We start from the raw sequence: 23,465 nt of genomic DNA, 5'->3' as shown, positions 1-23,465 counted from the left end.
AGCCAAGAGGACCTGTGGTGGGGACAGACTCAGCATGAGTACAGGAGAAGTGGTGTGTACAATTGTGCATACACACACTCACCATTCACCCTATACCCTTGATAGCCCTAGAACCGTTTCAAACATAGTGGTAATCCTGGTCTCCGGAATCACAAAGGTTACAAGGAGAGAGAGATATGTAAACAGCAGCAAGAAGTGATATCATCGTATTTATTTGGTAGATAGTATTATCCCCACATTATAAGCGCGGGATCTGAAGCTTGGAGAGGGTAAGTAATTTCCCCAAGGACCTATAATTAGTAAATCACAGAGCTGGATACAAATCCAGAGTCATGCTAGCCCACATGGCACTTTTGTGCCAATTAGATAAAGAGGCCTCTTCTAGTCGGATGCACCCCGTGCCCAGGCCAGATTTCAGTCCCCACTCATTTGTCAGCCAGGCACCCTTGTACAGTACACAACCTGCACACGCATACATGACAACCCTGGCCACTCAGCTGTAATGCTATATTTTATATATATATATATATATATATATAAAAAGTCTGAGCAAAGCACTGTGGGAGCCCTGGATAAGGGCGATTCGTTCTGCCTGGTTTGGGGGCTGGGAAGGGTTCACGAGGGATGCAGAGGAGTTCACCTGGTGCAAAAACATTAAAAGACAAGAAAACCTTCATTTTATTTAATCCTTACAACAACCCTGAAGAGGGCATTCTGTGGCCTCACTTGACAACAGGAAAGCCCAGGCTGACAGGGTTGTACAGGGAGTGGCAAAGGTAGAAGAGGACGAGGACCCAGGCTGCCTGACTTCAGCCCCTGAGCTCTCTCCCCTACCTGTCCCCTCAGTGAGCCCCTTCTCGGTCCCATTCTCCAGGGCAGCCCTACTCACACGAGACCAGGTGATGGCTGACTGGCCCAGCTTGGAATTTTAACGGAGAAATTTCGACATCGGTAATAAGCAAGCTCACTGATCCGGCCCAGACAAAGCATCTCATGGGCCCAGCAACGTCCTCACTCTGCTCTGAGGCTGAGCAAGACACCCTGTTTCAGCAAGCATGCTGGCACTGAGGCTGCTGAAGAGGCTGTGTGGGCTCAAACCCATGCCCTGGCCTTGGTGGCACTGCTGGGCCCATCCCATGAATCCCAACTGTCCCCAACTCCTACACTCAGCTCAGCTCTGCCTGCCCACTGAGCTCTGCCCGCCCCCCCCATGAGCTCTGCTCCCTGGGTCTGCTCTGAGCAGCAGCAGAGGCCTCCACCCCAAGAAGCCCTATGGCTGCTCCCTGCAACCCCACTAACTCCCGGGCAAAGGCAGTCCCTCGACCGAGAGGATATTCACACAACTCGGAAGCCTGGGCATTCACATCGGAGAGCTCACATGGCACAGTGACAGGTATGAGGGATAGCGGCTCCCCCCTTACACATGCTTTCAGGTTCTGGGAGCCCAGGGAGCTTCACACAAGTCATTTCACTCTTGCCACCTCCACGTGTGACCTGAAGAGAGGCGAGTCTCCGTTTCACCGATAGGGAAACTGTAAAGACTTCTGGCCTTGTAGTCATCCTGCTGGTTCATACTGCATCTACCAATGTCTTATCCATCCCACCATAGGTAAAATGCTGCCTGCTTAACCCCACTGAACCCCACTCCAATTTTGCCACAGTAGCCCCTGTAATAGCACAGCAATAACCCCCACTGCTCCTGGGGACATCTGTTCTGACCCCCTGCCCCAGCATCCAGTCCCCACCCCCTTCCCCTGCCAACAATGCCCTTCTCACTCCTGGACCTTCATTTTGATAGGACTGACACCACTCCCAGCTCCCAGGGTGGACAATGATTGACTTGAACCAATTAACAGATCCCACCTGACCCCAACTAGGCCAATGGGAGGGAGGAATCCCAGGCCTTGTGCAGGAGCTACCACAACAGTCCCTCTCCTCCCCTGCATGATGTGAACTGAGGGTGTGAGGGCTGGAACAGCTGCAGCCATTTTGCTGCCACAAGCGGGGGGAAGGTCTGGAACTGTCAGGGGCTGCTTTGAGGATGGGCTGACTCTGCAGTAGGCAGAACCAAGACATAAAGAGACACTGGGTCGTTGGTGACATCCTTTCACTTGCTGAAGCCTAGACGTTTTCACTGCTATGGGCCAACAGATCCTTTCAATTGTCTAAAAGGGTCATCTAAGCCACAAACCCCATACAGGTCCCTCCCAGTGGCAAGGGCCCCGTAGTGCTCACCAGGTTGACAAAGTCCTGGTAGCAGATCTGCCCATCCGCGTGGCTGTCAGCGAGAGCCAGGAGCACCTCCTTTTTGTGCGGGTCCAGCTGGGAGCTGTGGCTCTCCAGGAGGCTCCTGAACTTGCCTGTGCTGATGAAGCCTGTGTTCCCAGGGTCAAACTGGGGGAGAAGCACAGACAGCCATGGCGTCAGCGGGCACCCCCTCCTCTCAGCACAGGTGCCCAATCTTCACCACCACTCACCAGCTCCTGGTCCCAGCCCTCTGCCAACAGAGGCCCAGGCAGTTTCTGGGGGTATCTCCCAGGCCCTCATGGGAAACATCCAAATAGGGCATGGGCAACCACTTAAATCCTAGCAGACCCTGGTGACCTATGAGATCACCTCATCCAGCCGTCTCATGTGCGGATAAGGAAACTGAGGCTCAAAAAGGCTCAAGGATTCCCTCCCCTCCACCCTCACTACTGACCCTGGACAAAAGGAAAGCGAGAATGAAAACGCAGTGAGTGGAGGCAAAGAAGGCATTTCTGGGGCCTGGACAGGGAAGAGAGCAGAAGAAGGAGGAAGAAGTTTCTACAGAAGGCCTTCCAGGGGTGAGAGGCAAAGAGGAAGAGGGCTGGGCCAAGGGACTCCAGTGGGGAATTCTGGAGGGCCTGGGGAGCAGGAAGCAAACCTTGCAAGCCCTTCCATCTGACTATGGTCCCTCTGATGTCCCCTCGCCTCACGCATGGCCTACACCCAGGCACACAGAACTGTACAATGCTCCCAAAGACACTGTGCTCTTTGGCCCTCTGCAGCTTTGCCCACGAGAGCCCTCTGCCTCCAATTCCCTTACCTCACCGTCTCCCTGGAAAACCCCGACTTATGCTTCCTGACGAATCGGGTGACCCCTTCCCTGGGAAGGCTCCCCTCAGACATGGCCTGGTCCTTCTGCTCCCCCTGCAACTTTTTATGTGTGTGTGATAAAGTGTATATGGCAAAACATTTGCCATTCCAACCGTTCGTAATGTCCGACTGAAGGTACAATTCAGTGACATTCATTACGTTCACTATGTTGTGTAGCCCATCTCCACTATCTGTTGCCAACTTTCTTCACTACCTTTAACAGAAGCTCAGTGTCCCTTAAGCAAGAAGGCCCCCTTTCCCCCTTCCCGCCTGCTCTTGGTAACCTCTAGTAAAATTTGGTCTATTCTGGATATTTCATTTAAGTGGGATCATAGCACATTTGTCCCTTTGAGTCTGACTTTTTTTGCTTAGCATGTTTTCAAGGTTCATCCTTGTTGTAGCACGTATGAGAACTTCTCTTTACGGCTGAGTGATGTTCCATTGTACGGATACACTGTGTTTTGTTGATCTGTCCACCTGTTGATGGGCCCCCTGCGCTGTGACAGACCTCTAGCACCATTCTCACACTATTCTCTGGTTGCCTGCTGATACCTCTCTCTTTCGCCTCGTCACTAGACTGCAGGTTCCTGGAAGGCTGGCATCACATCTTATCCCTGGCGCTCAGCACAGAGCTTGGCGTAATTGGCATGCAATAGTGGATATTTGGATGGATACCCAAGCCAAATCAAACCAAACAAGTTGGTGTTGGCTGGATTCTGACTCATGGGGAACCCGTGTGTGTCAAAGTAGAACTGTGCCCCACAGGGTTTTCAATGACTGAGTTTTTGGAAGTAGATCACCAGGCCTGTCTTCCAAGGTGCCTCTGGGTGGGCTCCGACCGCCAACCTTTCGGTTAGTAGCTGAACACTTAACAGTTTGCCCCACCCAGGGACTCCACTCAGATGATCAACCGAACCTGTTGCTGTTGAGTCGATTCTTACTCATAGCGACCCCACAGGGCAGACTAGAACTACCCTATATGGTTTCCAAGGCTGTAAATCTTTGTGGAAGCAGACCGCCACATCTTTCTCCCATGGTGCAGCCGGTGTGTTCCTATCAGTGACCTTTTGGTTAGCAGCTGAGCATTCAACCAGTGTGCCACCATGGATGGGTATTAATTTTCTACAGGAAGTCTCAGTGGCTCACTGAGAAATCCAAGATTGTATTAATCTCCCCAAGAGAAGAACACAACCTCTCTGTCCCTATTCCATAGCCCCTCTTTCCTCACAGAGTCTACCCAACGCTTCTTCCCTCACACACACCCTGGTCTCTCCTGGGTGCGAGAGCTTTCCTGGTCACAAAGTGCTTTCACAGAGGCTCTACTGTGGGCTGCTTCGATTCTAAAAGGCAAACAGATGTTGGGGTGTATGTGTGTGGAAGATGAGGGGTGGCTTCCTGTGCTGCCAGGTTTGCTTCCGGGAAGTCCAGACGACTTGTTCCCCCTTTTATAGCTAAGGTCACTCCAGGTTATTTTAGGAAAACTGCCTCTCTCTGCAGCATTTCTGAGACAATCCAAGAGAAAGAGCCAGGAGCCACATGTCAGGGGCTATTTCAATTCTCCCCAGAACTCAACAAAAGAGGACATCTCTACTGAGGCCTGTTTTAAAATCTGCATACCCCTCCTCCACCCCCAAATACCAAGTTTCAGAGATGATATCTATTTGGTTATCACCATCAAGTATTTCAGGAAACTCTGTTATGGATTGAATTGTGTCCCCCAAAAATGTGTGTCAACTTGGCTAGGCCATGATTTCCAGTATTGTGGGGTTGTCCACCATTTTGTGATCTGATCTGATTATCCTATGTATTGCAAATATGATGTTAACGAGGCAGGATTAGAGGCAGTTTTGCTATGAGGCAAGCTCAATCTGTAGGACTGGGTTGTATTTTAAGTCAATCTCTTATGAGACTGAGAGAAGTGGGACCTCAAGCCACCAAGAAAGAAGCACTGGGAGTGGAGCGCATCCTTCGGACCCCGCGTCCCTGTGCTGAGAAGCTCGTAGACCAGAGGAAGATCGATGACAAGGACCTTTCCCCAGAGCTGACACAGAAAGCATTCCCTTGGAGCTGGTGCCCTGAATTTGGACTTCTAGCCTCCTAGATTGTGAGAGAATAAATTTTAATTAAAGCCATCTACTTGTGGTATTTCTGTTATAGCAGAAATACTCAGATAACTAAGATACTCACTTACCCCGGGCCTCCCTTACCTTTCATGCCAGGGCCAGACAGGCCAGACGGTGGGGGATCATCACAACCCTAATAATGAAGCCTCAGGGACATTGGGGGATACCTGGGAGTGAGGGAGAGTCAGGGATGGGACTTGCTGCCCAGGCTTTAAAGAAGGCCCTCAAGAATAAAAACACCTAATATTTGCTGAATGTTTTCTTGGGTCCAAGTACTGTTCTAAGTACTTTCCATTGATAGTTTCTTTGAACCCCTCCAATAACTTTACAAAGTAGGTCCTATTATTATCCCCATATAACAGACGAGGAAATGGAGGCACAGAAAAGTGAGCACAGAGGGGTTAAGTAACTGCCTTGCAAGCAGCAGAGCCAGGATACCACACCCAGGGAGCTTAGTGCTGCCTCTAAAACACTGCTGGTAGGCGCTGACCTTCGCCTCAAGGGCTAAAGAGGTAAGTGTCAACCCAGGACACGTGGGGGCCCCAGGGGTGTCCAGGTTCCACCCTAAACAGAGAAAAGCCCCCAAACAGCAACCATTCTACCACCCTACTGCTCAGCTGAGGGAGTTGAAGAGGGAGGGAAAGTGGCAACCAGCCAGAAAGGGAAAGCATGGATGCAGAAGGTAGGAGAGACGGGGTCCCATCGCTCTGGAGGGAAACGGAGCTTTTAAATAAGGCCGCACCCTCACCCAGGGAGTAGCAAGGATCAAGGCAAAATCCCATTCTTGTCTCAGCCACTAAGTGTTGCTGTTGTTGTGAGCTGACGAGTCAATTCCGACTCACAGAGACCCTATATGACAGAGTAAAGGGCCCAATAGGGTTTCCTAGGCTGTAATCTTTCTTTATGGGAGCAGACCGCCAGGTCTTTTCTCCTTCAGAGAGGCTGGTAGGTTTGAACCACCGACTTTTCAGTTAGCAGTGGAGTGCTTAACCGCTGCGCCACCAGGGTTCCTTTTGGCCACTAACTAGGGTTTGTGTATTTAGGGTAAATGGCTCCTCTTTGAGCTGTGCTGTCTCATCTTAAATGGGGCTAGCACCCCCTCAGGTTGTGGTGGGTTGAATCAGCAGCTCCTCCCTCAGTGACTGGGACCCTTCCCACCCCTGAGTCTCCCCAGCTGCCCACTCTCCTCAGGCTGGCACAGGCCACTTGTACCAACACCGACTCCATCACAGGGACTCACTACCCTGGACCCGCCTGGTCCCATGTGGCCCTCAGGTGCTGGGTGGGCATGGGGGTGGGGTAGGGGGTACAGGTTGAGAAGTAGCCATGAGTCCTGGAAAGATTCCCAGTGACCACCACAGGGGGACTAGGGTGGGCAGGGCAGTGATCGGCCACTCAGCATGGTGCCTCTCCCGCCTCAGCTTGGGGGAGGAAGCCCAGGGGCCTTGTGTGCATTGGGAACAGGGACACCAGTCCTCTCCCAGGGGCTGCCTTGGAGGCTTGGGAGGACAGGGGGCGAGGGAGGTAGGCTGGGATCAGGCAAGGGCCCCTCTCCCTCATTCTGGCTCCAGACAAAGAACCACCTGCTCCCCTTCCCCCCACCCGGAGGGCTCCCTGCTGTTGGCCTAGTGACAGGGGCTGCCCTGTGTCTCCTCCAGGGCCCCCACCAGCCTCCCTGCCCTGCCCTGCCCTGCCCAGGCACACCACAGGCTCCAGACTGCAGAAACAAGCTGGAATCAGGCCGAGCCTCCCTTCTCTGCCAAAACTCTACCTTTCGTGCCAGGGCCAGACAGGCCAGACAGTGGGGGTCACCGTTACCCTGATAATGAGGCCTCAGGGACACTGGGGGAGGTGAGGGAGAGCCAGGGATAGGGCTGGCTGCTTGGGCCCCACGGATGTACCCAGAACACTCTCCAACCACTCCCCAACACCTGAGAAGATGAGGGCAGGAGCAGAGACTGACAGTGGGCACTGAGCTGGGGAGGGGAGGTCAGAGGGAGGACAGAGAGAGGTGGGAGAGACAAAGGGAGAAACAGAGACAAAGAACCAGAGAGCTTGGACACAGAAGGCAGCAGACAGAGGGTCCCATTGCTCTCAAGGGAAAAAGAGAGCTTTTAAAGGAGGCTACACCCTCCCCCAGGGGTAGCAAGGATCAAGGCAAAATCCCATTCTTGTTTTGGCCACTAACTGTTGCTGTGTTGTGTGCCATGGAGTCAATTCTGACTCATAGAGACCCTTTATGACAGAGCAGAACGGCCCCAGAGGGTGTTCGAGGCTGTAATCTTTATGGGAGCAGATGGCCAGGCCTTTTCTCCCTCAGAGAGGCTGGTGGGTTTGAACTGCCAACCTTTCAGTTAGCAGTGGAGTGCTTAACCGTTGAGCCACCAGGGCTCCTTTGGCCACTAACTGGTTCGTATATTTAAGGCAAATGGCTCCTCTCTGAGCTGTGCTGTCTCATCTTAAATGGGGCTAGTGTCCCTTCAGGTTGTGGTGGGTTGAACCAAGCAAATGTAGACAGCAGCTCACCCAGGACCAGGCGGCACCGACTCAGTGCCTGCCTTCACTGGCTGGTCGAATCAAGGGGTGAAGTACCTGCAAAGCCGGAGGTGGCCCTCTCTGGGCACGCTTCTGCCTTTTTGGTCTCCTTCACAGCCTACTGTGTGAATGAGGTGATACTAACACCATGGTTTGGAGTGTTTGGAAAAACAGGTCCTATACAGGCCACCTCCTTGGAGAGGCCCTAGAAGCTCCCCTGGGTACTCTGCGCCCTGCATTTTCCCACAGTGGCAGAGGGCACTCTCAGTATAAGGTCTGGGCTGGATCCACTAGAGGTGGCTGCCTGGCCTGGTCTGGGGATGGTCCCAGGGCAGTCAGAGGAATGCGGGCTGTGAACGGGCCACAGGAGCCCCGCAGGGAGCCAGGACTCAAGGAGCATCCTCGCAGCTGCCTCCTGAATAGGGCCTGCTGCTATAGAAGGAGGGGGGCCAAGTTCAGATTCTGCCAAAAAGGAGCATGCTGGGGGCAGAGGGAGGAGAAAGACACAGAGTGAGGAGCTGCTCCCTCCAGCTTCCCCCGCCCACCTGCCTGGCCCTTGAAAAGAGCGGCAAGGGCAAGAGGCTCCTTAGGACGTTAATCCTGCCAGCACCAGCCTGCTGGCCCCTAATCCTCTAGGTCACCAGTTCTCCCCAGCCTGGAGCCTCACACCACTGCCATATCTCCCATCTCCCACCCTGGCCCTCTTCCTCTCTGTAATGGCCCTCTCTTGTAATGCCGCCACCAGGGGCTCCTTCTCCTTCTCTGGGGCAAGGGGATAGGGGAGGAGGAGGGTTTCAGAAGGAGCCCCATCCCCAGCTGCTGTGCCAACATGAACAGATCATTTAACCACCTGCCTCAGTCTTCCCTTAAACCAAGTGGTAGGAACCCTTCCTTGTATTCTCAAGGAGATGTAAGGGAGTCCACACCCACCCCTGTGTGCATAAACACGCCCTATACAGATGGTGGCTGGGGAAAGGAAACCCACAACCTCACAATGCCCCTTTCACTCTCAAGCATCCCAGTTTAAATAATAAGTCATATGGCCCCCCCTTCTAAGTCAATTGGCAAAATAATTCCATTATGAAAACATTCTGCATCCCACTTTGAAATGTGGCGTTGGGGTCTTAAATGCTAACAAGTGGCCATCTAAGATTCATCAATTGGTCTCAACCCACCTGGATCAAAGCAGAATGAAGAACATCCAGGTCACACGATAACTATGAGCCCAAGAGACAGAAAGGGCCACATGAACCAGAGACTTACATCATCCTGAGACCAGAAGAACTAGATGGTGCCCGGCCACAACCGATGACTGCCCTGACAGGGAGCACAACAGAGAACCCCTGAGGGAGCGGGAGATCAGTGGGATGCAGACCCCAAATTCTCATAAAGAGAGCAGACTTAATGGTCTGACTGAGACTAGAGGAATGCCGGCAGTCATGGTCCCCAAACCTTCTGTTGGCCCAGGACAGGAACCATTCCCGAAGACAACTCATCAGACATGGAAGGGACTGGACAATGGGTAGGAGAGAGATGCTGATGAAGAGTGAGCTACTTGTATCAGGTGGACACTTGAGACTGTGTTGGCATTTCCTGTCTGGAGGGGAGATGGGAGGGTAGAGAGGGTTAGCAACTGGCAAAACTGTCATGAAAGGAGAGACTGGAAGGGCTGACTCATTAGGGGGAGAATAAGTGGGAGTAAGGAGTAAGGTGTATATAAGCTTATATGTGACAGACTGGCTTGATTTGTAGACATTCACTTAAAGCTCAATAAAAATTATTAAAAAAAAAAAAAGAACCACTTTTACATTAAAAAAAAAATTATATGGTCCCCCTATTTAAACCTCAGAGTTCTTGGGGGACACAAACAGTTAAATACTTGACTACCTACCTAGCTACCCATTGCCACTGGGTCAATTCCAACTCACACAACCCTACAGGACAGAGTAGAACTGCCCCACAGGGTTTCCAAGGCTGTAAATCTTTACGGAAGCAGACTGCCACATCTTTCTGCCTTGGAGTGCCTGGTGGGTTCAAATTGCTGACCTTTCAGTTAGCAGCCCAGCTGCTTAACCACTGTGCCACCAGGGTTCCTTAGGCACTCAGCTACTGGCTGAAAGATTGGCGGTTCAAACCCACCCAGAGGTGCCTTGGAAGATAGGCCTGGGCATCTGCTTCTGAAAGGTCACAGCCTTGAAAACCCTGTGAAGCACAGTTCTACTCTGTACACATGGGGTTGCCGTGAATGGGAATCAAGTAATAACAACAACAACGTTTAAACCTCACAACAACCCAATAAGGTAGATACTATTATTAGTTCCATTTTACAGGGGTGAGGACTGAGGCACGGAGAGCTGAGCTGCCCAAGTTTGAACAGCTGGTAATTGGTGCAGCTGGATTTACACCCAGCCAGAGGGGCCCAGAGGCTGCACCCTCTTCCAGCATTAGGATGCTGCGGCTAAAAGGAGTTTGGCAGATCCCAGCCCAATCCTCTCATTCATTCATTTAACAAATATCTGTTAAGGGCTGATTACGGGCCAGGCATTGTGCTCATTTTATAGATGGGAAATAGAGGCGCAGAGAGCAAGAGCTTGAAGTCACAGACTGAGTTAGTGGTTGAGATGGGACTAGACTCAGGTTCCCCTGCTGGGGTTGGCTGGTTCCAGCCCTGTACTCCCCCTCCCTTGCTTTTCTCTGGCCTGTTCAGGTGTATGAAATTCAGTCACATGCTCAGGGTTTCCCAATGTGCATTTTACGGAACACCAGGCCTAACATGGTGCAAGAAATAAGGGTTCTATGGTTCCATTAGTTTGGGAAACCCTCTTGGAGAGCCATGATACACAGAAGCCTATTAAGAGCACCGCAAAGTCTTACAGTGGAAAAATCTGTCTGATTTCGTTCAGCACAGCAGTTCCCAAACTTATTTGATCTTTGATCATAGTGTTTTTTCATGAGAGGGGTCAGAAGCCGGTTTTTAGAACTGGTCTCTCTCCTTAGCAGAGAGGCTTAAGGTCTTTGAAAACCCACTCCCAGCCCCAGCTTGGGACAGCCAGATGGTGCCTGTTATACTGGCTCCTGCCTCTGCACAAGTCATTTACCTCTGTGTACCTCAGTTTCCTTACGTGTTAAATGGGACTAATAACACTTGCTCTAGGGTTAGTTCCACTCCATGGGACACTCTTTGGGAAAAATGCACAAGTCCAGAGTAGAGTCCATTTTTCCCTTTTGTGGAGCTCAGCCCCTTCCTTGGTAGTTCTGAACCAGCCTTTTGCTTCCATCTTGTGAGTGACCAGAGGCCCTCGGCGTTGCTGACACTTTGCCTGGAATTCTCCAGCAAAGCTAGAAGTCTGCAGGATCCAGGCCCCAGCCAGAGGGTTGACTGAGGACACCAAGCCTCGGAAGAGGCCGAGATATCAGTGACAGACCTAATGGGGCCGCTGAGTCTGAGCTCTCAGGGAGCAAACCCCGCCCCAGCGGGATTTGCCTGCTCAGCACCCCGGACAGCAGCACCACTTCTCCCCTCCCTGATCCAGGCCAGCAAGCCCTGCTAAGGCTTCCAAATTCACCCGCAGCTACGAAGCAGAAAGGAGTGAAGGGAACCATCTAGTCTATATCCATTATATACGTGTGACTTGCACAAGTGGCATTCCCAGGACAATCATACATTGGTACTTGCTCCCAGCACATGAATTCTCTTCTCTGATCCTCTTTTCCCAAGAAGAACCTCTTCCATTGGGATCTGGAGAACCCAGGACCTCAATCAAGGGTGTGGGCACTTTCAAGGATCCCAAAGTCAGCACCTGGGGCCAGTGAACCAGCTGCCATCCTGGTGAAGACTTGTGGGGTCGAGCAGGTAGGGACCTGTATGATCTAGGGCAAGTCTCCCACTTCCATCCTCACTGTCTTCTCCCCGTCCATCAAGGCAGAAGGAGCCCTGGGAAATGAACACAGGGCCTGTGTGCTGGGGTAGGGGCTAAGGTACAAGCAGCTGTCTCTCCTCCTCTCTTGGGGCGGGGTTACCATGGCTCATCTGTCAGCTCCTGGCATCATTACCACGGATTCTGAGCAGAGCAGAGTCAACTGTCCCCACCCAACAGCCAGAGCCCACCAGGGACCTCGGGCTCATTCACGGATATTTACAGCCCTGTAAATTAGGTCCAGGCCTGCAGCTGCTGAGGTCAGGAGGCGAAGTCATGAGAGCAGGAGCTCTCTGTTCCAGTTCCTCCTCCTTGCAAATGAGGGTGCTAATTCACCCCAGAAAGAAAACCACCTCACACCCTCTCCCTGGCTCCCCCTCCCCTGCCTCTTTAAAATACTTCCTTTCACATATATTTTATCATTTTTATCCTTACACCAAAGGAGCCCTGGTGGCACAACTGTTAAGTGCTCCATTGCCAACCAACAGGTTGGCAGTTTGAACTCACCCTACAGCACTTTGCAACAAAGACCTGGTGATCTGCTCCTGTAAAAGATTACAGCCAAGAAAACCCTAGAGGCAGTTCTACTCTGTCACATGGGGTCACTGTGAGTCGAAAATCGGCTCAATGGCACCTAACAACAACAACATTCTTACCTCAAGTGTTATTAGTCCCATTTAACAGACAAGGAAACCAAGGTACACAGAGGTAAATGGCTTGCACAGAGGCAAGAGTGAGTATAAAAGCCACCATTTGGCCTGCCTCAAGCTGGGGCTGGGAGTGGATTTTCAAAGGTCTTATGCCTCCCTGGGAGGGAGAGAGACCAGTTTCTAGGATCCAGACTCTGGCCCCTCCTGTCCTCGGGCTTCCCCAGATGGAGGCACTATGGCCCTTGCTCCTCTGGGATTTGACCAGACAAGGCCTCTGACAGCTAGAGAAGCTCAGCAGCTCCAGGATTCCCAGTGGATTATTTCTGTCCTTTCAGCTGTCACCACAGCTCAAGATGGCTCAGCACTATCACATGGGCTTCTCCCAAGGGCCCCAAGCCAGACTCTTGAGCACCCCTCATGTCAGTCAGACAGCTGAACCCCCAGATCTGGGGCTAGGGGTGATTAGGGAACTAGAACACCTTTTTCTCAGTGGGGAAGCCTCATCCCTGTGGTCCCTTGGTGTCCAGGCCTATGTCCTGGCTGAGCCACTGGACAGTCAGTATGCTTCCAGAAAACCACATCTGCCCAGTGAGGGAAAGAAGAGGCACCAGACTTTCCCTGGAATGCAGGAAGCTGGGGCTGGGTGGGCAGTGAGGGGCAAGGGGCTGTTTCATTCCTCCAGGCCTGTTAGTCTGCACTATGGAGGAGCCAGCCCCAGGAAGACATTGCTTTCCCCTCTAGGGCCTGGGAGGCCTTCGATGCATACAAAAGGCTCTGCTCCAGGAATGACCCCTGCCTTTGCCATAGCCACAGACTCTGAGGGAGCAGGACGGGGCTGTGACTCAGAGGTAGGCCCCTTGGGCACCTAGGAGCAGACGTAATGACTGTGCTGACTCATTGGTGCCCAGCCATCACAGCTGCCTGGGGACTGCAGCTGAGTCACAGCCCTGGAGTCTCAGGGGAGCAGCAGACAGGGAGAGGTGGGGCTAAGTGTGGGGGGAGGGTCTTACATCTGCTTCTTCTCTTGCCCTGAAGCTCAAACCCATTTCCTCCTTCTGCTTCCCAGCAGCCTCCAAGTGTCCCTGCATTCCCCTGGGAAGAAGAGAGGACTCAGAGATCCAGGGCGCGCCATGCAGGGAAGAGGAGCAGGGCGGGAAGGATAAACAGGCACTGAACTGCCCATTGGGGTTCCTGGGTGGCGCAAATGGTCAATGCGCTCAGCTGCTAACCAAAAAGGTTGGAGGTTTGAGTCTACCCAGAGGCACCTTGGAAGAAAGGCCTGGAGATCTACTTCCAAAAAATAAGCCACTGAAAACTCAATGGAACACAGTTCCACTTTTGAGGTCTGGCTACCAGTAACCTGCCCATTCACTTCCCGTGGTCCTTCTGCCAACTGCACTGAGCCCAAATGATTTGGGGACCAGGGGAAAGCCCTGTTTCAGAAGTTAGTCAGAGCCTTTTGTACAAACACACACACCCCTCCTCGGCTCAGGGCCCTCATTTGCTCTTGTGTCTTTGGGCAAGCCCCGCACCCTCAGGCCTCAGTTTCCTCCTCTGTAAAGAGGGGAGAACATCCTTTATCTCACAGGGCTGCTGAGAGAACAAAACAAGACAACACAGGTATGTGCACATAGTAGACATTTGGTGTTTGCTCTCTCAAAGAAATGTTTACAATCTCAAACCTGTACCCCACTTCAAAAAAGCTGGGGGAGCGGGGATGGGAGCTACCTTTGGTTGTTCACAACTCAAATATGCATGGATTCACTCCTGTAACACAAGGCGCTGCTCTGGTCTCAATCTCACGGTGAACCACTAACTAACGCTCCAGCAGGAACTGACAAATCTGGACACTGGGCAGAGGGGAGGCTGCCCCAACCCCCCATGACCAGATGCCTCCTTCTCAGCCCCACTCCTGCCACACAGGTGTGGACAAGCTGGGAGAGCAGAGGCGAAAGGCTTGGGCATTAACTCTCCCCCAGGCAGCCTTTGTCTAAAAACTTCTCTCCTTTCTCTGGAAAGTTCAGGGGGGACATGGATTTCCAGCTTCTGCCCCAAAGGAGGCAGCTTGATATAGTAGAGGGAACACCCAGACTGGGGATCTGGACACTTAAAGGTCTGGATCTATCAAATGTCAGTGCTCATTTTGAAAACGGTGTTTATTTCTTTAAATTCCAGTAACATGATAACAATATCTGTACCAGGTACTCACTGTATCCTGTGCCTAGTACTACACACACTTTATTATCTCATTAATCTTTCCAACAGCCCTGGGGGGACAATATTATTCTAAGCAGTTTACAGAGGAGAAGGCTGAGGCATGGAGTGGTTAGTTGGCTTGTCCTTTGTCACACAGCTCGTAGGGGCAGGCCTAGGACCTGACCCACATCTGCCTGATTACAGAGTCTGTGCCCTCTCCACTGAAGGACCCCGCCAGCTTTAGTCACCCCAGGCTGCCCAGTGATCAAATGGAAGGCCTGGTGGCAGGAACTCTGGTCGGAGACAGAGAGCTGGACTCTAGTCTCAGCTCTGATACCAGCACACAACATGACCTCGGAAGGTCACTCATCTTCTGTGGCCTCAGTTTCCTCACTTGCAAAATGAGCAGATGGGAAAAACGCTTCCACCAATCTTCTCATGGGCCTTGAGCTGGCAGCAGACCTAGAGGGGCCAACATGGGCAAGGTAGCCCCACAGTCAGGACCTGCTCCTGGAGAGGATATTTTAACCCAAGACAATACACCTGGGGCCGTGGTCCAATTTGTCACTCCCTCACTGCATCAGGAGGCAGGCGGGCAGCACGCAATCGTGAAGGTCTGGGCCCTACTGCTCAAACACTATCAAGTGCTATTTCGTGAGTGGTCAGGGGTAAAAGGGTTAACTCTGGCATGACTGATGGGGTCACTGGGACAGGGTGGGATAGGGAAGCTGGCTCTGTGGTGGAGGCAAGTCCATGGCCTCAGTGGCCCTGGAGGCCACTTGATAAGGGGTTGGGGCTGCAGAGCCCACATGAAGGCTCCAGTTAAGCCCATGGCTTTGTCCCCCTCTGGGAACCTCTCTCTGCTGGTTAATCGTGTGTTCCAGGGGCCCGTGGCCAATGCTGCAGCCTCTGGAGCAGGTGTTTTCTCTGCGACTACTCGCTAATCCATTCAGCGCTCCATCTGAACCTCTTTCAGTTCCCAGAGCCCCTTAAGCCAGCTTGCAGGAGGACTGCAAATGAGGTGGGCTTCAGGGTGAGGCCAAGGGAAGCCTCCCAGGCTGGAGGCAGCGGGAATCCTCTGGGCTCAGAGTTGCTCTCTGTCTAGGAGCCCAGAATGGGAGGGAGCTGGTCTAGAGTGGACACTGCCTTCTCTGTGGAGCCTGGATCTAAGGCGTGGTCTGTGTGCGTCTTCCCAGCAAAGTCTGATTCCCAGTCAAGAGACGTGTTGAACATCCACTGGGTATCAGACATTGCGAAGGGAGTTTCCACTTCCATTTAATGCCCACAGTCTCCCATGGAGTTAGAGATTAGTGTCCCCATACGTGGTTAAGAGCGCAGATGCTAACCAAAAAAGGTCAGCAATTTAAATCCACCAACCGCTCCTCGGAAACCCTATGGGGCAGTTCTACCCTGTTGTACAGGGTTTCTGTAGGGTCCCTATGAGTTAGAATCGGCTCAGCGGCAAAGGGATTTTCATTACAGATGAGGAAATTGAGGCTCAGAGAGCTAAGGTGACCTGCCCCCCATCACAAAGTCAGTAAGATTTGAACCAGGTAGGTCTGACTCCAAATCCAAGGTTCTGCCTGCAGCTGCCCACCCAAGCTACCTTGTGCTCTGTTCGTGCCACATACTTATAATTTCAGTGGGATAGCCAGGACTTGTCTGCTTTCCTTCTGATCAGTGGCGTCACTCGGGGAGTGAGCAGCCTGCGGATGGCAGGCGGTGACGCTGTCAGAGGGGGTGACACCAAAATGATTGTCTATAACATTTTTGTACAGTGTTTCTGCAGAAATTTATTATTTTTTATAAAAATATTCCCATAGTTAGTTATAACAGCAAAAAAAATTTTTATAAGCCCAGCTTACATGTATCAATACACCTACAAGGCTAAAACTCTATGCTAATTTACTTTTCGAATCTTCTAATGCACACTGGTCAGAGCTGTCATTATTACCCAGTCAAAATGCTCCTTCAAATTATACGGTTTCATCTGCACATGCTACAAGCATGCACTGTTGTTGTTGCTGCTGCCAGTGTTTGTATAGTTGCTGATTTTGTCAATTTTTCTGCTGTTTTAGCTACAATATTGTGCTAATTAGCATGGGGAGGTGACGCCATGAGTTACCACACTGGGTAACACCAACCCTAGTGATGGCACTGCTTCTGATAGATTAGCAAAGTTGAGGTCTCCTTTTAGGGTCTGGGAAATGCATCCTCCCCAGCTGGAAGGGGAAAAGGGAAACACAATGATATAATCAAGTTTCTTTCAATTCTTCATTTGCCCTCTTTCCGGTTTGAGCTCCTAAAGTTATTGTGCCTGTTGACTTAACAAAACAGTTTCAAACTCTTTTGCTCCTTAAACATTTGGAGATCTTGGAGGCATTTTTAAGGGTGAATCTGGAAACAGCTCTTCCAGCCCAGGAAGCAGTTTGTGTGTTAAATGGATGCCAGTCCCATATCTGCCACTGACCTGCTATTTGACTTTGGATCCTTGACAGCTTGGGTTCAGGGGAGACCCTGGGATTCAGGAAGGGACTGAGAGTTAAGTGATCAAAGCACAACCAGAAAAAGAGGACCCTGTAGGAAACCTACATAACAGATATAAAGGAATAACTCAAGGGTACATTGTTGCTGTTAGGTACCATTGAATCGATTTCGACTCATAGCAACCTCACGTGACAGAGCAGAACTGCTCCATGGGGTTTTCTAGGCTGTCATCTTTTACGGAAGCAGATCACCAGGTCTTTCTCCCACGGAGCCACTGGGTGGCTTAGCAGCCAAGGGCTTAACTGTTTTGCCACCAGGGCTCCATAAAGGGTACATTACCTGTGCAAAATTAAAAATATTAATGGGCTAGATCAGAAATAAAAAATAAACCCAACTGCATATAAAAATCTACCAAATAATAAAATTTCTCAAACAATGTTTAAAGGAAGGGTTTCTTAATAAGTGATGGATAGAAATAAAATACAGATGGAATAAAGGGTTAAATGATTGCTTTTAAATCATAGAAGTAGTAGAAAAATAGAAGTGGAAATGAGAAACTAACTTGCTCTGTAAAGTTTCACCTAAAGCACAATAAAAAATAAAATTAAATTAAAAAAGAGAGAAAAGAAAAACAGAAGTGCATATTTACGAGGTCTAGAGATGATGAAAACTGTCCCAGGGCTGAAGCAACTGAAGGAATCATGAAGGAAAAGCCCAATGGATTTGATGATACCAAACAAAGTCACGTTTAGCTTAATATTACATACACTACAACAAAGATGGAGCCCTGATGGTATACTGGTTAAGAGCTCAGCTGCTAACCAAAAGATCGGTAGTTCAAATCCACCAGCTGCTCCTTGGGAACCCTCTGGGGCAACTCTACCCTGTCCTATAAGGTTGCTCAAACAGCACCTAACAACAATGACAAAGAGAGAAAGCAAAAGTTTTGGGAAAGTGTTTGCATCAAATATTACAAAAGATTAATTTTGATGGTAACTTTAAAATCTATGAAAATATTTAGGAAAACCACTAAGATCCTAAGGTTATGAAAGGGCAACTCCCTTGAGGAGAAGTTCAAACAGGAAACAAATACATGGAAAATCAGGGGCTGAACTTAAGACCTTTGGGGTTCCTGCCTGCTTTAACTTCTGGGACTCCTGGGGAGGAAGCAGGAGAATGGGTGAGAGGTCATGGCATGGATTGGCCCTGCTACACCCCTGCTTAAGCTACCAGACAAATGCCCAGGACACCAGTGGTGCAGGTAAAATTCCAAGGGACCTTGGGCCACCTGTTTTCTTCACCTCCAACTCCCACAAAACGTATCTCTGGCCATTTAGTTGAAGGATGACCACAGAGGACCAATAAGGCCAAGGTCATGGGTTCTAGCCCTTGGGGTCCAGTTGGCTTCATGCTAGGTCAGGACTACTTCACGAGCTGAAGAACCAGACAGCATGGAGGGACTGGTCCAATCTATCTTAAGACCTGAAATACAGGTCCTGGCAGGTTCTAGTTTGAACCTGGGTGACCACTGGTGTCCCCTTGACCCAGGAAGGGAAGGAGGACACACCTAACTGTCCCCAGCCTCCCATTCCATTGACCTCTGGAAGGTGCACTCCTGAGCCACATTTGCTTGAAGGGACTGACAGCTGCCCCCATTGACTATCGATGTGTCTATTTCTGTACGAAGGGGTGGGGAGACTGCCTGCAACCCCCAGCCAAACCTTCTTTCCTAAGTGTACCAACTTCACCAATCACCAAACTCTACCTTCAAGCAAGTCTAGAGGAAGAGGCAGAAAGGCTACAACACTTCAGCTTTCTGAACAACTTGGCATCCTGCTGAGGTTGTGTCCATTTGTGAAGCTTCATACAGATTCTTCTTTTAGCCCTATTAGGGGACCAGTCTATGATGGTTTAACAAAGTAAGAAATGAACACAGAGGGACTGGAAATCTGACCAGAGGTCAAAGCCCTGCTCATAAATGGCCCTTCTTAAACACAAAGCACCAGGAGGATGACAGAAGCTAGAAATGGGCTTCTAATGCTGCATGGGGATGGGGAGCAGACATGAGGCCACTCACTGTGAGAAGAGCTGTTTGCCCTGAGTAAGCTTTGGTCACTTCTTTTACAGAACTCATTGTGTCCTTCCAGAATGGTTTCTGCGTGGTATTCCCAGAAGCAGGAGGGCGACCTCAGTAACATCCAGGATCCCCTCCAGTTTGAAAATCAGGTTCCACAGGCCACCTGGTAACTTCAGGTGCTACACCATCTCTTTGCTCCCTCAAATTCCAAAATCTCTGTACTAGAAGCTTCTGCCATTCACCAAAATGGTTCGTTTTAAAAAAATAAACACACACACACACACAGGGACTGGCAAAGAAAATTAACCAAATGAGAACGACAGACCCACACAGAGGGAAAAAAAGGATACATCTTGTACTAGGTTCTGGTTCTAAATCTGGCGGGAGGTGTGAAGGGCTGGCAGCTTGGTGGTGGTGGTGGTAGTAGCAGCGGTGGCAGCAGAGCCAGCTCCCTCCTGCCTCAGGGCGCCAGGCCAGCAGCCCCTGTGCTCTTAGGAGCCAGAGGGAGAGTGGGTGGTACTCGGGAGGGAGCCAAGGGAGAGATACTCCACCCTGTCAGGACAGGAGTCAGGGTGTGCTCCCCAAACCCCAAACCCTCACCCCAGGCCTGCCATGTCTTTCAAGCTACACTTCCATGTTTTCAGTCCCACTCTTGGCACCTGCATTTGGCTGGCTCCTCAAACCGTTCGAAACCAAAGCTGTCACTTTTGACAACTACCCCCTGCTTCAACTTTTCTGTTTCCTCCTAGGTTCAGAATCTCGAAGCTGTATATGTGATTCTGCTCAAAGCTCCAATCACCTGTTGTTGTGTTGCTGCCGTTGAGTCACTTCCGAATCATGACGACCTTATGTATAACAGAACATATAACGCTTGGTTCTGTGCCAAATCATCTGCCAAGGCCCTACCATTATCCCATCCTTTCTGTTTTCACTGTTATCTTCCAAGTCAAGGTGCTTGTCTCCATTTATTGAACAGACTCCTGGCTAGTCTCTCTCATCCCTGCACACTATCTCACCTCTATCCCACTATCACAGAGGAATCTTTCCAAAGCATTGCTTGGAATCATGAAACAATCTGCTGAAAAAACTTCTAAAGGCTTCCCCTGCCTAAAGTCGGATCCAAGCTACTCTCTCAGCTTTACCTCCCACTCCAACCCAACACACTCCCCCTGGCCCAACCAGACCGATCTCTTCAAGTCGTGATTCCCCCACGCTGGGACATGCCCTGCCTCCTCTCCTTCTGCACTATGGGATAAGCAGGGAAAAGAAAGCAGGACAGTCTTGGGAGATACAACAGCACACCAGTACCAAGCTAAGAAGAGAGACATTTCCTTGCTGAAAGTCCAATGCCTATCTCCAAATTCAAAAGCCGACACTCCCAACTCCACTCCCCACACCTAGGCTCTAGGCATCGCAAACCATCACATGCCATTTTCTTTCTGCAACTCCCAAGCACTCCCGCATCCCTACCGGAGAATTAAAGAAGTGGAATCAGCCTTCAAAAGAGCACATAAGGACGGCAGAGGTTGGGCCTCAGTGGTGGCCATGGACCTTTGGTAGCGGCGGTAGAAGGGGAGGGAGGATGTTAACCCAATCCCTTCTCTTCACCTCCCTGGCCCCCTACTGCAATCCCCTGTCATATAGAGAATTTACTGGGCATTCAATTCATATTGTGCAATTTCCACATAGTATAAACCCTGCTCTGCTGCAGCAGAGTTGGGAGGAGCTGGCGGGAAGGATTGTCTCAGGGAAGCCCAAGGCCTCCTCCTGATACCTGGAGAGCAGTGGAAAGCGGCATGGTTGTTCAGCCCCAGAGATGCACTAAGTCACACCCCCACTCCACATCTCCATCTCAGGAGTGCAGAGCTTAGGGAAGCCCACGCAAGCAGGGGGACTGACTGTGGGGAGGGCTGGAAGGAAGAGGGAGGATTTAACTGCTCACATACCTGATCAAACAGGACTTTCCAGTGCTGGCAGAGAGGGAGGCCATAAAGGAGAAAAGGAAAAGGAGAAAAAGAAACACAGACTTATCACTGAGGCCTCTGTATCCCTTTGATGTTTCTGACATAGCTTCTCAGCTGCTGCCCAGGAGTCATCATCAGGCTTGAGATGGGCACAAGAGACCAGGGAAAACCTGGGAGGAGCTCCCCTCAAAGGAGTTCACGCTGAGCAAAGGCAGGGAACTTCCGGGGTGGGGCTGGAGGCTGTTTTCTAGTTCTGGGACAGGCAGGTGGAGGGATGAGCAGAACAACGGTGATTCTGAGCAATTACCAGATAAAGCTGTCCAACTCTGTCCAAGCGCCTCTAATAACTTCGGCTGCCTAAGGGTCCTGCACATTCTGCACCCAGGCCCAGGGAACGCACTCCTGCTGCAATTCCATCAGACCCTGCTGCAGCCCTTCTTAACCTGCTAAGGGCCAGGGACGCCCACCCAGGAAAACTCACTCCTGCAGAAGCACTAACATTTTGCCTACAGTTTGGGGGGGTGGGGGGCTGCAAATCTCCTGCAGCACATCCAATCTCTTCCAAGGCTGAACGTAAGTGCTGATTGAGTACAGGAGATCCTACCAGGGGGCTGGGGCCGGAAGAAAGTGATAGGTTTAATCACTGTAGATAAAGCGTCCCCAGGTTACTCCGTAGGTTGGGGGGCCTGGCTTCACTCCCATCTCCCGTTCCTGAGGGGGGGACGGGGCAGGACAGGGTTTAGGCCCGCCCAGTGTTTCTCCTCTATTCGCGGCTTAATCCCTGAAGGGAGAAGCTTAAGCAACTCAAGTTCCCAGGACTCCACAGTGCCGGCTCCGCTGATGGCTCCAGGACCGTAGGGAGGGAGACTCGGGCACCAGATGGCAGGGAAGCCCTCTGGGGCTGCTCCTCCCAATCCTCGCCCAGGGGACCGTTCCTGGCACCGACGCGGGACTGGACTCCCAAGCCCTCTTCTAAGGGCCAAAGTGCTCCAGTCCCCCTTCCCTCCCTCCTTCGGCCGGCTTCAGCGAGAGGGATCAGTTTGAATTTCAATCAGTGTCGCGACAGGGCAGGTGCAGGGCGAGAGCTAATCCGGGAGCGGAGAAGGGGGTCGCCAGACGGGTCTGCGATGCCAGGGGCCGGGGACTCGGCGGCACCCGCTCCTTCTAGAGGCTCCGAGAGAGCCCGCAGGTCGCGAGAGGCAGGGGAGGGTAGTCACTGCCGTGACGCGGCCGCCTCTGCGGGAAAACGCCGTGTCCCGGGCACTGCACCAGCTGCGGGGAGGGGGCTCCGGCGGCCGGCGGGTCCCCAGCGCGGCGGCAGCAGCTGCGGGTTGCTGAGCAGTGTCCCGCAGGGAAGCCGCGGGAGCCCCAGCAGGGGTGGCGCGCGCGTGCGTTTGGGGGAGCTGGGTCCCTCCGCCCCCTCTCGCCCGCGGGGCCCCGGCCAATCCTGGGCGCTCCCGCGTCACCTTGAAACCTCCAAGTTGCCCCGTAGGGGCGAGACGGGGGCAGCTCGTCGCCTATCGCCCCCCAGAAAGTTTGCCTGGGCGGGGAAGGGGCACTCACGTCCTCCGGCGCTGCGGGCAGCTGCTCCTCGGCCTCGGGTTCCAGCTCCTCGATGCGCTCCGCCTCGGCGCAGGCGGCCACTGCGGGTCCCGGGCTGGGGTGCTCTCCCATGGCGGAGACGGGGTTCAGGGGCGGCCGGCGGCTGCGGGGCTCGTCCCGGGGCGCCGGGCTAACTTTGCGCCGCGGCGGCCTCGCCGCTCATGGGGCTCGGTGCTCGCCGCGCAGCCTCCGCGCTAGCCCCGCCGCCCGCCCCCATGGCCCCGGCCCCGCGCCGCCGCCTCCTCGCGACCCCGGGACGCCTGGCCTCTCTGCCGCCAAACTTCGCCGCGCTCACGGCCCCACCGGCCTCCGCCTCCTCGCGGCCCCGCGCCCAGGTCGGAGGCGAGGGCGCCCTTGGGCCGGCCGGGCCCCGCCGCTCCCCCGCACTCCCTTCCCGCTTCCCGCGGCCCCCGCTCTGCGCCCGAGTCTCCTCCTCCCCGCGGACTCCTCGGGGGCGGTGCGCGGGAGGGGGCGGGGCTGCTCTCGGGGACCGCCGTCCCCCGCCCGCCCCCCCCCCCCCGCCCCGGGCGCCACCACTCGGGCCAAATCGGTCAGAGCGGCGCGGCCGGGAGAGGGGGAGGGCTGCGGCGGGTTGGCAGGGAAGTGGCTGCGCGGCCCCGGGCGCGGATGGGGACTGCCCTGACCCCAGCCCCATCACCAGCAGCAACCTCCACTCTGGCCCGGGCTTGTCTGTTCACACAGGGCCGGAGGGAGCAGTCCCTGGTTCCGGAAACCCACAGGGGTAACGACCTCTTGGAGGCGGCAGGTGGGTGCAGGAGGCAGGAGCGAGGTTTTCA

General features: G+C 52.6%; 1 protein-coding gene across 1 annotated transcript in view; it reads right to left on the bottom strand.

The window, feature by feature from the left end:
• The window catches only part of RHBDL3 (rhomboid like 3), a 53,012-nt gene extending 30,198 nt beyond the window's left edge, over nucleotides 1-22,814 (bottom strand). The window contains exons 1-2 of the mRNA XM_049859035.1: nucleotides 22,630-22,814; nucleotides 2,236-2,394 (exon numbers count right to left, since the gene is read on the bottom strand). Of these exons, the coding sequence (XP_049714992.1) occupies nucleotides 2,236-2,394; nucleotides 22,630-22,740 (270 nt within the window). The 5' untranslated portion in view covers nucleotides 22,741-22,814. The remainder of the gene's footprint in view (nucleotides 1-2,235; nucleotides 2,395-22,629) is intronic.
• Between the last annotated feature and the right edge of the window lie 651 nt (nucleotides 22,815-23,465).

This window comes from Elephas maximus, chromosome 19 (genome assembly GCF_024166365.1).
Source record: "Elephas maximus indicus isolate mEleMax1 chromosome 19, mEleMax1 primary haplotype, whole genome shotgun sequence".
Lineage (NCBI taxonomy): Eukaryota > Metazoa > Chordata > Mammalia > Proboscidea > Elephantidae > Elephas > Elephas maximus.
Note: the sequence above shows the minus strand (reverse complement) of the source record. Positions and strands in the feature narration are given on the sequence as shown.